At 42.1% G+C, this 15,996-nt stretch overlaps 1 protein-coding gene across 13 annotated transcripts in view; it reads right to left on the bottom strand.

The window, feature by feature from the left end:
* The window catches only part of APBB2 (amyloid beta precursor protein binding family B member 2), a 171,408-nt gene that overhangs the window by 78,234 nt on the left and 77,178 nt on the right, over window positions 1-15,996 (bottom strand). For 11 of the 13 annotated variants that reach the window (XM_035326500.1, XM_035326502.1, XM_035326505.1 and 8 more), the window contains one exon: window positions 13,305-14,105. In XM_035326500.1, the coding sequence (XP_035182391.1) occupies window positions 13,305-14,105 (801 nt within the window). Of the gene's footprint in view, window positions 1-3,542; window positions 4,299-13,304; window positions 14,106-15,996 lie in introns of those variants that run through there. The other 2 variants (XM_035326507.1, XM_035326508.1) reach the window with 1 other exon arrangement.

Genomic DNA, 15,996 nt, shown 5'->3' with positions numbered 1-15,996 from the left:
TACACTAAGTTGTGCAGAGCCATTTAATGCATGGAAATGTCTTCACAAGCAAATACCTTTATCTGGTTTCAATACCTTGATGAATATGGAAAGAGGACTGTATTAAAAATGCCATGAAGAACAGGCACTGTGAGTAGCTCTGATCTAGTGATTAGCGTAGAGCCCATTGCTCTTGAGAGACACATTTAGGTGTTTGGTGGAGAGGGGGAGCTTAACCTCAACTATTTTCCTTTACCTGACTGCAATTAATGTCATTAGCTGCTTAAACTACAAGCTTCTGCATAACACCGCTATTATGGTTCTAGAGAGCTGTGTCAGTAAAGGTTTATAGGCTTGCTTCTCGTATTATTTGTATTCCATGAAAATTAGGATAGAAAGGAGAGATGACAGCAACATACTGGATGCAAGATGCTCGTTAGGAATTCACTGTTCCTGCTCCGATAGTGATTTCCCAGTGAATCCTGTCACCTTCTGAAAACAGAGTTAGCCTAGATAAAAGACCTCAGGCAGCACAACATGCAGTCCTAGCACAACATCTGTAAAGCGATAAACCAAAAGAATAATAACTGAAGTCAAAAGAACCTGATGTGGTGGCCTTTAAACTGACCCCTTTGCAACAGCATTACCAGAAGATAGAGAGTTTTCTCTGTCTTCTGAACATGAACCTTGCCCATCAGCAAGTCATAAAATAGAAAATCATGTCCCACAGAAGACCCTTAGCTTATGAGGCACCAGATTTGTTCATCAACGCAGAACTAAAGCTGCAAGGCTTTCAGAAACTTTACTTTTAAAGCAAATAACAATAAACATAAAAGAAATACTACTCTTGTGAATGTATGCTTATTGTCAACACTTTGACAGATTTATTTTATTTTTTTACAATTTTATATTGTGTCTTGTGATATTTGGTATTTAAGTCCCCAACTTCTGGAATTAAGAACGAATCTAATGATAGCCCACAAAAAAAGTAAAAGTTTCACTAAAAACCATAGAAACTTCCATGTCTACCAAAAAAAAAGAAAAAAAAAGAAAAAAATGAAATTAGAATAAAATCTTAACCTGAAAAATAAACAATGACCTAAATTCAATTCTTGTTTTTGAAGAAAAATTCTTTTTAGACTACTGCTTGGGGCCTGGGTGCATTTATTTCAAGAGAAAAGTTACAACTCTGCTTTCATATTATTTTAAACTGGTTTCTTGGTGTAAATTGAAACAACCATTCTTATTCATCAGTACTAACAAACAGCCTTTATAAATTCAACATACCTATAAGCATTCTTTTGTAATTAAAGTGAAGATGTAAAATAAATGTGCTGTTAATAAAAATAGTAACATTTGAACACCCTTACCCCCTTCTGAAGAGCCTCTGTCCTCAGTGTTTTATACTGTACGTTTACCTTGCCTGCAAAAGGGGAGCTCTAGCAGAGGGAAACAAAAAAGACCTACTTTGGAAACGCCCAATGTAATCCCTCACCTACAGCAAAGCTTCTGTTGTATATGTGAATGCATAAAAAAAAGTTTTAAAAAGTTAAAAAATACAACCAGGAATTACTATCACTAGTGACTTTTAGGTGTGGTCTGCAGGGAGTGCAACTTTTAGATCAGTGGTAGATTTTCTTTTTTTTTTCACTTTTTTTTTTTTTTTAAATACAGTCAAATACTTATTATACTTAAGTTACCAAAATTTGGAAGTAGTGGTTGGTCAAACATGTAGATAGCATCACTTCACACTTCTGGCAGAGTGACTTCAGAAACAGCCCTCCCTTCTGCGCCACTCTTGGGAAACCACCATTCTTTTTGAGGCACAGCCCACACGTTTATTTGGGATTGCTATAGCTGAAGCTTGTCACAGACTAAGAAGAGTCACTCCCAAGTTAGAAGCTCCTGAACACCCAGGTAGTTTTCCTCTGGGAAGCATTAAGCATGCTGAACTGTGCACCATTTTCTGGATCAACTCCTTGAAACTAGAACCACAGAAAGTGGATGTGGACAGAAGTCACTGAAAGGAACAGAGAATGGGGCAACTTCCATGGCACTCCATGCCATAAGAAGCATTTTTAAGAAACTGCACTTTCCCTATAAAGCAACTTCAGAGTTGGATAATCTTAGGGAGGAGAAACTTCCAATAAAGTTATACACTTTGTATATTTAATGTACAGAAATCTGGCATACAGCTATAAAATGAGAGTTCCACTATGACATGGAATCAAGAGAAATACAGAAGAAAGACTTGCTGTTAATGATCCCACATTCATTTTGATCGTTGTTAAAGGGACTTATTTCTTATATGTATCCAGAATGCAATTTTACAAAGCCTGACACACCCATTTCAGAAAAAACAGACACACCCTACTCCCCCCCAAAAAACACCAAGTCACCAATACTTTATGAAATTAAAAAAATCAAATAAAATTCTTGCTCTATACAAGTAAAAGCTTAGTCCTAAGATCTCTGTTTTTCATGTGTCTTCTTCCTACTCTAGCAAAGTGGAACTGTTACTGTTAAACACTGTTAGCAAAGTGTTGGCTATGTTTGAGCACAATTAACCAAGGGAAATTTGTGTAGCCAGGAGACTAAAAAGTTCCTTAGTCAATCTACTGAAAAGCTCCAGTGGCAAAACAGGGAGACTCATTATTCTGGTTTTGTTAAGCACAAAAGAAAACAAGGTAATTTAAGTTAAACAAGAATTATCATCTGAAAACCTGCTATGGCTACATAGCGTGACAAGTGATGTGGGCTTACCTACAAAAAAAAAAAAAATGAATTTGAAATGATTTTTACAAAAGCCAAAACAGATCACTATTTCTTATTGTTTGGTTTTGGAAGGAGCAAATACAGTTACTTTATTTAATTACAATTCCACAAATGAAGACAAAAAAGTTGTATTTAGTAGGGTTTTGTGTGGACCAGTTTCCTGACCAAAGATAATTTTTCTAACCCAGCTAAACTGACTGATTTAGGACTGTGATTGATTTAGGACTGGCAAAACTGGTGGTCATTAAAAACAGAAGAAGTTTTCAAGATATTAGTCAACACTCTTTGACAGATAGCAATCAAATAGTGACTATAAACCACCTCACCTTTCCAACCCCCAAAATCTCACTCAGTATATCAAAAGTTGCTTTACCTTGAACTTCAGAGAACAACTGCAGGTACTGCTCTAGACAGATTTCCCCCCACACCCCTCCCTTGGCTGCATTAAATAAAGCAGTCCCAGGGGAGGCATTTGTGACACGTGAAGGAGAAAATAAAAGTCCAATTCACAATGGATTTCAAACCTATGTAAAAGCCTTCACGCTCTATGGATCACAAATCTAAAACATCACTTGTCAATTCACTCCTTAAATGACAAGCCAAGCATCCAGAAATGACACCTTTATAGTATTTACACCATGCACTCTGCCTTTGTCAGATATCAGCTGATCTTCCACTGAGCTCAATGTTTATTAAAAGATGAACTAACTGTATTCAACATCCAGAGCTAAGAGACATTATAAACCAGAGCTTGGAAAAAGTAGAATAAAAAAGAAAGTGTTACTTACAGTTACCAGATGCTCCCATATAGTTCAACACGCACTGATCTGCTACCAGCATCCTTAAAGTTTGCTCTGTACATGTCCCAACAGCTTTATACTCTCCTTCTGTGTTGCACCTCCAAATCAGTTTCCAGCTCAAATATGGGAAAACACACTGCTATGCTTAAACAGACACTTACTTAATTAGTCTAACAAGGAATGGTGCTTTGGGTGGGAGAAAGGACAAGCCACCCCTATTCCACTGACGGTAGTTATAACAGAGAAAACACCACATGTTGACCATATAAATTACTGCATTTTCTAGTAAGCCCAGAAAAAACTGAGAGCACTTGCTATAGAGGAATTGCAGCAATGTGTGCATACAGTGTATTCTCTACTGAATTGATTCCAGCTTGCAAGACATTGATTTGATATATTTTCTGACTGACTCTGCTCAGGAGACCAGCTTTTGAAACAGTACTTTCAGCCCACAAGCCCCTGGATATCAATCATATCAAGATTTAATCAGCTGAACTTTGGACCAGAACAGCCCCTCACCCTGCAAATCAACTCCGGAAATATATTTGTGGGGTTTTTGCTTTTTCCTTTTTTTTTCTTTTTTTTTCTTTTTCTTAGCTGCCTGTATAAACATGAAAAGGTTTAGAAAAATGTATGGCAAAGATCCACTCTTTGAGGACAAAATTCTTGTTAAGGCTGCTAACCTCTAACTCCCCGAAGGTGCATTGCAGCAATGGTAGAAATTGATTTAGTGAAAGGCTTCTATTAGTGAGAGCGCTGTTCTCATCACAAAGTCCCTCCCCTTGTTATAATCAATAATTTAAGCAAAGCCAAGAATCATGTCAGCCAAAATGACCAGGATAACTGACTTTCTCTTTCTTGCAGAGTAAAAGTAAAATTTAAATTAAGGTCTGAATGGGAATATGTTCTAATTCAAAAGCTAATTTGGACAATTTGAGACGTGCATTCTCTAATTGGCTTTCGTTTTGAGACGGGGAGGAGGAAGGGCTCTTCTGTTCCTTACCAAAAACTTCTCAGGTTCAGGGAAGAGCCAAAATCTACTGCTTTCGTTTTTAGAAGCCATAACCTTTTTTAGAGTATTTTATCCTGCGGTGCTCGCTTATGCACAAACAAGAAATGCACCCTACAGTTTTACTACTGCTATTCAAGTATTATGACAGTGCTACTGTACCCATGTCAGTTCATTGCAACTATCTCTGAGTTAATAATTGAAGAAGGGCTTAATTTTTAAAAGGAGCCCTGTAGAATCTGAATGGAAAAGCTATTAAAAAGAAAATAATATGAAGAATTAGTTGAATTAATGTTAAATTATGACACTTTAGAAAAAAAAAACAGTTTCTTGAATAGTTCTAAGATTGAATACTGCATATTAAGTTACAAATTAGTCCAGAATATTAAATGATGTATGTACAAAATGCCTACATAACGAGTAGTGGTTAAAAATAATCCCTGAAGCATAATACCATATAAAAACAGATTTAAGTTTCAAATGCCCCAGACACAGTGAGCAGACAGCAAAAACACACCCTTGAGATCTGGAGCTGTTCTCCCCCTCAACTTGAGGATTTCTCATCTCTGAAGCATCATGGATAAATCCACTGTGCAAAATGAAGGACATGCTCTGCTGGCTTTAGAAACCCAGATCTCAGACACTACAGGAAACCCATTTAATGTCATTGCCCCAGGCTCTGTGGCATCCTGGTATTGGTCATTTATGGCCTAATGCTGAGCACCCAGGGGCTCCACACATCTCGCATCAAGCAATTGAGTCTCAACAGCAAACGTACGTGCTTTCATAGGATTGCTTAAAAAAGGCTTCATGTCCCTTAAGGCAGGGAACAAACATCCACTCTCAAGCGAGGCCTGAGTTCAGAGCAAGTTCTGAGAGGCATGCCAAGGCCCATCACACAGATCCTCTCCTAGCCTGAGGTGATGGCTCGGTCCTGCTCCTAATCTGCCCGCCATCTCCTGCAGCACCAGCTAGTCCCCTCTGTCGTGGCCCACGCTGTAGGTTTCCGTGTATTTAATGCCTCAGTTGTGAGTTAAAGGATCCACCACCCCAGTTCAGCCAATCCCACATCGTTCATCAAAAGTGAATTAAATTTCAGTCACTTAAAGCTGAACAGTGTGAGAGGTATGCACATAAGGAACTGGTACACTGAGAGACTGGGATCTAAAGGAGCCACAAACTTGGGGAGATTAAGAGAGAGGCCTACAGGTGTGGATACAGCAGGGCAGGAACTCCCCCAGGTTAGGTCTGTGCTCCTCAGTGCAGGGTCATCTCCTTCCTTCACCACAGCCTGAATTCAGCCCTGAGCAAAGATTTCATTTTCCCTTAAAGGTACTTCAGGATTAAAAAAAAAACTTTCATCCAAAGCTCCTCTGGTTTTGCCTGCTGTGAGTTTTTATAACTCGTGTAAGAAACTTTACTTTTCTATAAGAAAGTGTGAGTTTAAGTAACTTCTATAAGCCCAGTTTGAAGCACATGGAAAGCAACAGGACCAAAGTATCAGCTCTTCCTGACAATCTTTAGTGAAGTAACTGGGGCAGACTGCTGTGTTCTGTGAAATACAGGAATAAAGGGGGCTTAGATGGTTTTTGCAGAGGTTTATACAGGCATCAGCAGACAAGGTGGAAGAGAAGCAGGTCAGAGTCTGGCAGCATCTCAAACTTGATGAAATGGCCATGAACTAGTCCACTCATTCAAATGCCCTGGAGATCACTGAGAAAGAAACAGCAGCACTGGAGGGACCTATTTCTACAACTTCTCAAGTCCCATGGACAAATCTGCTATACAAATTCCTTCTGCTGCTTTACCCTCATTCTTTGGCCATCCTCTTTATACCACCTTCTCTGTAGTCCCATTTGCTTAAGTTACCAGAACTCCTGCCGCCAGCTTCTGCTGCCTCCAGCTTCTGCCCCAGCTTGTGCCGAGTTCTCCTTTTTCTCCACAGTTGCAGTAATTCTCCTTTTGCCTCCCCCTCCAGCAGGTCACCTCTTCTCATCGTCCTCCAGGCCACCTTCCAACCCCTTCTACCTTCCTCCCCACCCCACAACTCCTTTTCCCCACCTGAGTGCCAATACTGTTCCTTTATCACGCCTACCGCAGCTGAGGCACAGGAGCACATAAGGCACACAAGCACCTGGCTTGCTCCAGAGTGCCAGGGCAGCACACACAACCCACCTAGCTTTCTCTGCTGTCAGCTGCTCTTAAATATTCAGTTTGCCTTAAGGAACAGTAGTATGCAGGTTAAGAGGCCTTCCAAAGGCAATGGGTCTTCCTTCCCTCCCCTACAGATTTCAGCACCCATTTCAAAAGCATCAGTTAGGTAGACTGAAATTCGGCCTGAGTTTTATGCACCATTCAGAATTGCTGATGCAGAGGTTTGCTGGATCAATTTTGGTCTTAATAAGCTATTACTTTTATAGCTTTATGAACTGATTTTTTTTTTTTTTTTTTTTAAGAAAAAAAGGAAGACAGTCTGCTATTAGTGGTGGATTTTCTTCTGTGCAGCCTCCTTCCTTAACACCCCTCTGAAAAGGCTATTAGGATTCTGACTTTTTCCCATTACCTCCTCTGAATTCCCTTCATGAGTTTGTTTTCCCTTCCTCTTTCCGTGGTCATGTGTCTGACTGAAACTGAACTCTTTTCCATAGAGAGAGACTTGTGCATCCCTGAAACAACAGAAGCTTGAAAAGCCTCCAGAAATAATTAGTCAAGTAAGAAACATCAGGCTACCCATCCATCACTCCTGGAACCCATGTTTTCCCTACAGATGCTCAGAAGCATCTTCTGTATACAATGAACCCTGAAAGACATATCGAAGTGTCCCTCGGTACCACAAAACAATGTAATTTACAGTCAGGGAAAACTTTTGGAGCTCCGAAGATCTTGCAAACTACTCTATAGGTTCCACTCTGGTGGTGGTACAATGCCAGCATTCACTTTCCTACATTATCTCACCGCAATCTCCAGCTACGTAGGCATTAGTTAACCCCACAGCCATATATTTCACTGAGTGAAAATACTGATTTTTAAACACTCACAACCATAGCACTGCACTTCAAGCAGCACTCTGCTTTTATCCATACCAGGAATTGTGTGCTTTACTACACCACCAAGTAAGACATCCACAAAAAGACAAGTAGTGAACAAGAAATGATGTATAACAGGCAAAAAAGACAGCTTGTTAAACTCCTATCAAGTGGCCAGAAGTTCAGCCAGAAAAAAAAAAAAAAAGTAATGAAGCTATGTCTGCTAGGATGGGTCCATATTTGACATTATTTTAGGCAAAGCACTGAGTTGGCGTGGTGATGTGTTGGTAGCCAATGCACGGCCATTAGAAGGCAACTGTCAGCTCGACGTCCCCGGCCCCAGAGCACTCAGAGAGATGTCATGCTGGAGAGAGCTGTGTTTGGAAAGAATATGACAAAAACATCCTCGACCCCATGGGCACCATGTAGCAGAAGTTACCAGGGAGCAATGTTTAAAACAAAGCCAGACCCAGGAAAGGAACAAATTTCTTTTCTGCGCTGCAGGGTAGATGTTGCAGGCTCTATCCAGCTGGTTAATACGCTCTGTGAGTGCTATTTGATGCGTGTCTTGCTTAGCCTGCAGTCGCTCCTCCACAGCTCAAGCCCTCATTCCTGCCTCCATCTGCTGCCCACGTACGTGTGCTCACCTGGGACACCGCCAGGCACCTCAGGGGACAGGAGGTAGGCAGCTGGAGGCATCCCTGGGGAGGAAAATCAATGGCTCTGACAAAATAAAGAATCTTTCTTTATCCTTCTGGTAAACAGCAAGGATGAAACTACAACTGTGACTATACAACATGTCCTGTATAGCCCCAAATCCCCGGTGTTGGGAACAGTTTGGGAGTGAATGCTCATCACTGCTGCGTAAACCATCTGTTCTCCAGGTTCCCGAATTTATGCACATTAATTCAATTTATATACCTATTTTTATAAAGTGTCCAAATCCAAAAGGGTGCTGATCACCCTCTCTTTACCTTGAAAACTTTGGGTTTCAAGTCAGAGTGCTCATCTGAGTACAGAAGCTGTGGATGTAAGAACCCCAGGAGTGGATGTAAGAACCACTTACTGTGGTTCTGTGGATGTAAGAACCACCTGAGTGCCCCAAGGCAGCACCGTGTAGCTGATAGCTGCAGCGTGTGCTCAAGAGGCACCTCTCAAGTTCAATTTACTACCAAGTTCCATTTATTTTATGGCCTTCTACCAGTAGGCCCTGAATGTTGATCATTATTGTGGACGTACAAATAACCACATGGCCCTTCAGGTTTCATTCCTTTTAAACCGGCTTGCTTTTTCTTCCCTAAAATCCTCTCAGATGGGGAGCTAAAAGGAACATAAAGACGCAATTAGTCATCCCTCCCCAGAACATCACCTATATGGATACTGGGGATATGCAGCTCTTTTGCTGCAGTCAGCAGCAAACAGCCAAGTCAAGCCTCAGACTATGAAACCTGCAGTGCTCTTGACACGTGGTTATCAGCAACATGCAGGATTAAAAAGACATCTTGATATTAAATTTGGCAGACCATTAAGATGCATAGTGTGTGCAAACTAGAGTTTCTTATTCCTGAAAGTCAGTGAAAATTGGATGGTTACTTGGAATCCTACAATTGTTCAGGTGATAGCATATTCTGTGCCCAGCAGTACAGGACTTGGGTTTAGCCCAAGTGTAATTGGCTGTATTTCTACTACTGTAAATCTTTTTCCACACTCAGGAACAGAGAAAACATGTTCTGTAGTAAATAACATACTTGTTGTCTGTATCAGATAGGTACTGCAAAGGAAAACGGGAGCTTTTAAAGGACATTCATTTTAATTTTGTCAAAGATGCTGGTTAAAATCAGGGGCAGAACTGACCATTGGTATAAATCTTTCTGACTAGTTCATGATTTGCTGCAATTTTTATTGTATTAGAGGGCTATTCCAGCCAGACGCACTATTATTTCAGAATAGCAGGCTCTATTTACAAGATTCAAACTCCCAATCCCCAAAGGCCAGTCTCATTGATGTCATTTCTGCACTGGGCTGAACTTGTTTATTTGTAACTGGCTATTAAGCTGACATCCTGCATTTGCTGAGAGAGCAGCAGCAGGCAGGCGTTCGGCGTATGGCGCACACATACAGCAGCAGCGCTACCCAAAAGGAGGAAAATTGCACTTTTGACTCCCCTTTTATTGATATTTTCATCCAGGGAGAAACAGCACACTGCGTGAGCCAAGGGCTGAGAAGCTGGGGAGCAGGGGGAGGCTGCTGTCCCTGCTCAGCCTCAGAAAAAAATAAAAATAAAATAAAGCTGTAGCTGCACAGACCCCAGGGGCCTTCCTCCTCATGGATGAAGGGTTCTTAGTCTCCTTCCCCACTTTCAGGAAGGTTCAAATGATGATGAAACAGGAAGCAAAATTAAATTCCAGTATTTTTCTTGGCTTTGGGGCAAATGGAAATCATTTCTTCCCCCACTACCTCACCTCGAGAATTTTCACTCTCATTATTAAATAGAGAGCCACACTTTGACAAGAAAGGATAGCTTTCCATTGAAACTGCTTTTTAGATGATTGGAAGGTTAAGAAATGCCTTGTACAGTTTTTCTGGTAAGCTTCATCCAAAAAACCAGGCCATAAAACAGAAAATAGCACTACCACCAGCCTCATCCTTACCCATGTCTAGGCACCAGGGCATGCTCTTGACTCCTGTTGGTTGAAACACACTTATGAATGATATGCAGGTCAAACTGGTGCATGGCTTACAAATACAGAGAGGAAGAAATAGAATAGGTATATGGTATAATCACACCAGCTGTGTTTCCTTTGAAAACCAGACTGCATACACTATCTAGAGACCAGGAAAGGAAGCATTCCCCATGATTTACAAACCGCTCTGTGCCACCTGCAGCTTGGCAGAGATCTGGAGCCCACTGTTGGTCACCCACAGCACGTTCTCCAAACCGCAGCAGGGGCAGCTGGATATGCGCTGGTCCCAGGGAAGATGTGGTGGCTGAGGGCAGCAGGGGAATGCTCACCTGCCTGGGGAGGACGACGTGCAGTGCCGGGCGTGAATCAGCTCCTGGAAAGGCTGCATGAAACCCATTTGGGCTTGACTCGTGCTAAGCACCTCTGGCAAAATATTGGTTTATTGTCTACAGCTCTTTTCTGCTTCTCAAATCAGCCTGGACACTTTCTTTTTTGAAGCACTGAATCTCAGTAAGACGGTCAGAAAACTGTAAGAACTCATAAAAATCTCCGCAAGCTGAAGTCAATGCTCTTCTTGCCTAGCTGGGGGTACAGACAATTTCTTTGGAAGAGAAAGGAGTTCCCTCGAGCCATAACTCTAACAGCGTACCGTACTGTGCTTGCGGTGCTCGGCACCCCTGTCGTTAATTGGCTCCATTACATTTGTTTAACGATATTACTAATCAACCACATTAATGTCTGCTTAATATCCAGCCAGTCATTGACCAGAAGTTGTTTTGCTTCCTTAACTTGGGCTGTGTTGTTTTTGCCTCCTCACTCAGAAAAAGAGGCAAGGCACCTGAAAACACCTTTTCATGAGATGACAAATACAAGCCTCCTGCCTGAAAGACAGCTCAGGGGACTTGGTCTAAGCCGTGATGCATCCCTAGTGCACGCCATTAAACCGGAGTGTAAATTCTTCAGGACTGTTGAATTACATACCTCCAAAAACAAGTAAAAGGAAACAAAACAAGGAATGAGTTATGTGAGAGAGATGAGAAGGCCAAAACAATTCAAACAACCTGAAAGCAGTATATTGCAATTTTCAACCAAGTACTCTAAAGCACCTGGTATTTCTGTCATATTCCTACATATCTTAAAGTGCTAAATACAATCTCTGGCTCGGACATTAATAATTCTCCAGGCATCTGCTATCACTATTTAATGGATTAACTGTTCTTGAAACTGCATCTTTTTTTCCTTCCCAGAAGCCGTATAACTAAAACTGTCTGCTTTTGCAGATTTTTCTCCTGGATGCCCTTCTCCCTTTGGTCGCTGCCGTTAATTGCTGAGGCATGAGCACAAGGGTTGGAAGACCACACGCAGTGCTCTCCTCCTGCCCAGGTGCAGGGGCAGAGAGGAGCTCTGGTGGTACTCATCCTACCAAGTCTGAGCAAAATTGCCAGCCCCCAAATAGAGCCCAGAAAATCTTCTTTTCTGAGTGCTGAAAGAGCCCGGACATCACACAGGGGCAATACGCAGCTTGCAAGAAAAACATTAAGCACGTTAATTAACAGAAAGAGAGACAAAACTTACACTAGCTCATCCTGGGTGACCCTTATTTAATTAAGTTACTTGGAATTATTCTAATTTAGTTTTCACTGAATGTAAATTTTCTACCCACCTTTCCGCCCCCAAGCCTGCGGCAAGTACAAAGAGCTAACACACTCCGCATTGTTATCTAAAAACCTCCTATTGATGTTTTCTCCAGCAAACGTTATCAGTGCTGCCACACACATTGAATTCACGTTATTGCTCAGGACACACAAGCAGCAATCTCAGTAAACTGAAAACAGATTTCATTTTGCACGTCAAGAGATGACTGCACAAAAGTTCTCTGAACAGCAAAAGGTTTGTTACACATCAAAAAAGGCCAGAGGATCCATTGTATGTCACATAGTGGGTGGGGACTTCTTGCTGTGTGTAGAAAAAAACACACTAAAAAAAATCAAACTCACTATTTGGTGTAATCACACGCAACTGAGACTGCCACAAATGCTACCAACATGTAATGAAGCTGTGAATTTGGATCATCGTAACTTCCAAACAGTACAAAACCTCTACACTGTAATAAATGAAATCACTTAAAATACAAACTACATGAGACAAATTTGTTTAGCCACACATCACCTTGAGAATTGCACTGCCTGCCCTCATTTTGACAGTCATATCTTTTTTTATATCCAAGTCTATATACCAAGTCCATGAACCAGAATAAATGAGATCTCTGCAGTTTAAAAATACAGAGGTGTTGTAAATCACAACAAAGCCCGTGCAGAAGCCACCATTGCTGCTCAAATTATTAATGAGCCCAGGCTTTCAATAAATGACATGCCACGATTTCAGCTTCTGAATTACTGCAGGGAATTGCTGCATAGCAAAACCCAAACACATTAGTTAAATGACCCAAGTTAAATGGTGTATTTTTTTTTCTTTTTAAATAAAAGTATATCAAGTGACAGGTAGTGGAGCGGAGATGCTCACAGAGTCAAATTAGAACTAAAATCTCTGAACCTGAAAATCCTTGCTCAAAAGCAACAGTTTTTACTCAGAAATGTTTCTGCTTGTCATCTGTAGGCAAATATAAGGCAATGGTGCCTATTAATGACCAGGCATCTCCAGACGGTTAGGTACATCTCATAACACCTACCTAACAAGCAGTGAAGCAATCACAAACTAGCAATGGCGAGCTCACAGATTACTGATAGTGTCAATGCAGTTTGGAATTACTGTGAAAATTAAGGCCTCTTGATTTTTGGGCCCCAGCCTACAGCATCTGATGGTGCCTTTCCTAAAGCAAAAGGCAAGCCACTTAGGACCAAACAGGAGGCTGCCACATGTTCCCAAAAGGATGGGGAGCTGTATGCTGGCCCAACACTCGTGTTTCAGTGCCATCCACTCCCCCACTGGGGTTTTCCCACTCCTTCCAGCCACCAGCTGAGAAGACTCAGCAACACATTTCCAAAACTACAAGCAGCTTTTGCTCGCCTACCTGTCTCGTCAGGTGAGCTCGGCGAAGCGCTGTCCTGGGACAGCGTGGTCCAGCTGGAGTCCTCATCGCTCGGAGCCAGGTTTTGAATCCTGTGGAGTGCACAGTCCGTCTTGGCCCCCGTTTTCGGGTGGTCTTTCTTAGTCTCGGGGCTCGAAGACACCATGGCAGCTTGGCCATCCTCTGGGCTTGACTGCTTGTTTTGTTTCCGGGGCAGGACTTCCCCATTGACAATAATGGTAGAAGCCTGGCTGTTGCTTTGGGCAGATTTATCCTCCATCGTGACAAAATTCTGTTCTAGCTCTCTAGTGGACGTCTCCAGGTCTGCATAGTAATTCAGGAAGCTCTTGGTCCTCCTGGGCTGCAAGGGTAATATTTCACAGCTGGAGGAATCCTGTGGGACTGGCTCTTTACCTTCAAACTTCTCAGAAGTTACGTTCATGCCTGCCGTGGTAGTGAGGTTTCTGTTGGGATCCTGCTGTCCCTGCTCCGCGGCTTTCCTCAGCTGGTTTTCTCCATTCTTCACCAGCTTTATATTGGCGGAGCTGCTCCCCAGAAGGGGCTGCGCTGCTGGGTCGGAAAGGCCCATGGCCGTCTGGATGTTAGTCAGTGCGTATTTTTTCCTGCATTTGGGGGGAGTGCTGTTCCTGGTCTCGGTGTGCCTGATCTCCGCGTTCAGGAGCTCGTTGTGAGAGGAGCGCAGGTTGAGGGTTGTCGGCGGGGTGGCGGGGTTGTTGCGATTCACAGCGTCCGGCGTGCTGCTGCTTGCCATAAACACTGCCAGGGCGTCCACACCGGAATCGACTGCAAGAGCAAAAAGAAGCAGCCATGAAATACATTTGTTATATATTATTTTGCCAGGGCTTCTGGTAAAGGGATGCGGCGCTTTACATAATTGCTTTACGGTAGGAAAATTACCACAACCTAAGTGGGTAAGAGAATAGACAAAAGCTTAGCTTATTAAATAAGGAAAAGCAGAGGCAGAAAAAGAGAGAGATCAGGACTGTGAAGCTGAGAAATGAGCAGCAAGCTTGACCCTATATAATGGATGGAGTTTTTTTTATGTTGGAGCTTCTGCAGTCCAAGGGGACTGCAGGGGACAGGAGAGGAGCACATAGCAAACGCCTTGGAGTCTGAACACTGCCCAGGCTGTCGTTTTGTTTTAGTATTTCACCGCTACCACCTCAGAGGAGGAAGAGGGTAAGGACCCCGTTATGGCTTGTCACTAGGAAGCAGAAAATTTGAGAAATTTGTAAACAGATTGCAGGCAGATGTTGCTCCTTTCTCAGCTGCTGCTAACTGTCAGCCTGACTGGCCAGTCTGCTGCTGCCTCTTAACATCGGAAATTTCTCTGCCATTTATTTTCTTTCTTTTCTTTTTTCTTCTTGTGGGAAGGAGGGATGAGGGTCAGAAAGCCGAGAGGAGAGACAGGGAAGACAAAAAGACGAGGAAGCAACCTGGATGCTTTGCTAGACACAGCTCTGTATTACACAAAACCGCATTCAATTTCTGGGAGGCGGGGAGACGTTTATCAAAAAAATCACTCGATAATACCCTGCTCTAATTCAATCCACTTCAAAAAGGCTACTCCAGAGATGAAGATGGGTCACTATTTCTACAGCTTACCAACTTCAAGCTTAGGGATGCAGTGTATATCCTAAGAGAGAATAAACATTTCACAGCTAAATAAAACCAGTCCTTTTTTCTACTTGTGGAGAACTTTCTGATTTTAATTAGCCGGGGTACAGCTCACTGTTTGAAAAATTCCAAGTTTCTTGAGGGAACACATTTTTAGGCTATGAAGAAATGATATTTTGTTAGAACTATCACATGTTCCTCTGCTGCCTGTTCACAGCTCCCACTAATCTGCACAAACACCCCCTGAGCACCTCAGCCTGCACACTGCAGTGGTCACAGTGGTTTGACACCTGGCAACCAACGAAGAGGCCAATTAATAAACGGCTCCCATCTGCCACAGCACGACACCCTTTCTGTTGGTACCAATTCTCAGCTATCACTGACTGCTCACGCTGCACATAGAAACATGCTTGGGGCTTATCCAGGAATGTAAAGTTGTAAATTGAGCTAGCTGATGGGAGATAATTCCAGCCGAGCTGTGCTGCATCCTTGTATGTTTGGTATAGGATGGAACAGACTGCTGTAAAGATTTACAGGAGATTAAACATATAGGTTTTAAACGAATATCTATGTAAACACACAGTGAAAAGGAGCACCTCAAGGTGTTAATAACCGAAGGCACAGTTGCTCGTATTCCCTGCCCTTTCATGGGCTTTCAAAGCCACGTGCTCCCAACCATCACTTCACCCCATTTAAAACCAAAACCAAGCAGACCAAATGTAATCTTTGTTCTTTGAATCACTCACCTAGAATACCTTCTAAAGCTTGTTCAAAACAGAATTTAAACTAAATTCTACAAGTTTTCACGTCTGGTATTTCCTCAGATATCTCTGTGAGTCTAAACCAACTGCAAATTCTTCAGAAGATGGAACATCCCGCGCACACTGTGCACCAGCCTGCGCGTCACTTTATGTAACAGTTAACAAATATCCTATCGACGACTCCAATTTTAGTCATTGAAGATTTCTAAAACACAATCATGTAATTTAAAGCATGTTTTAAAGTGTACATCCCATAAATACTTAACAAATGTTACTTCCTGAATCTTGCCTAGAAA

This window comes from Oxyura jamaicensis, chromosome 4 (genome assembly GCF_011077185.1).
Source record: "Oxyura jamaicensis isolate SHBP4307 breed ruddy duck chromosome 4, BPBGC_Ojam_1.0, whole genome shotgun sequence".
Taxonomy (NCBI): Eukaryota; Metazoa; Chordata; class Aves; order Anseriformes; family Anatidae; genus Oxyura; species Oxyura jamaicensis.
The sequence above is the reverse complement of the archived record's forward strand: the minus strand, read 5'-3'. Positions and strand labels throughout refer to the sequence as shown.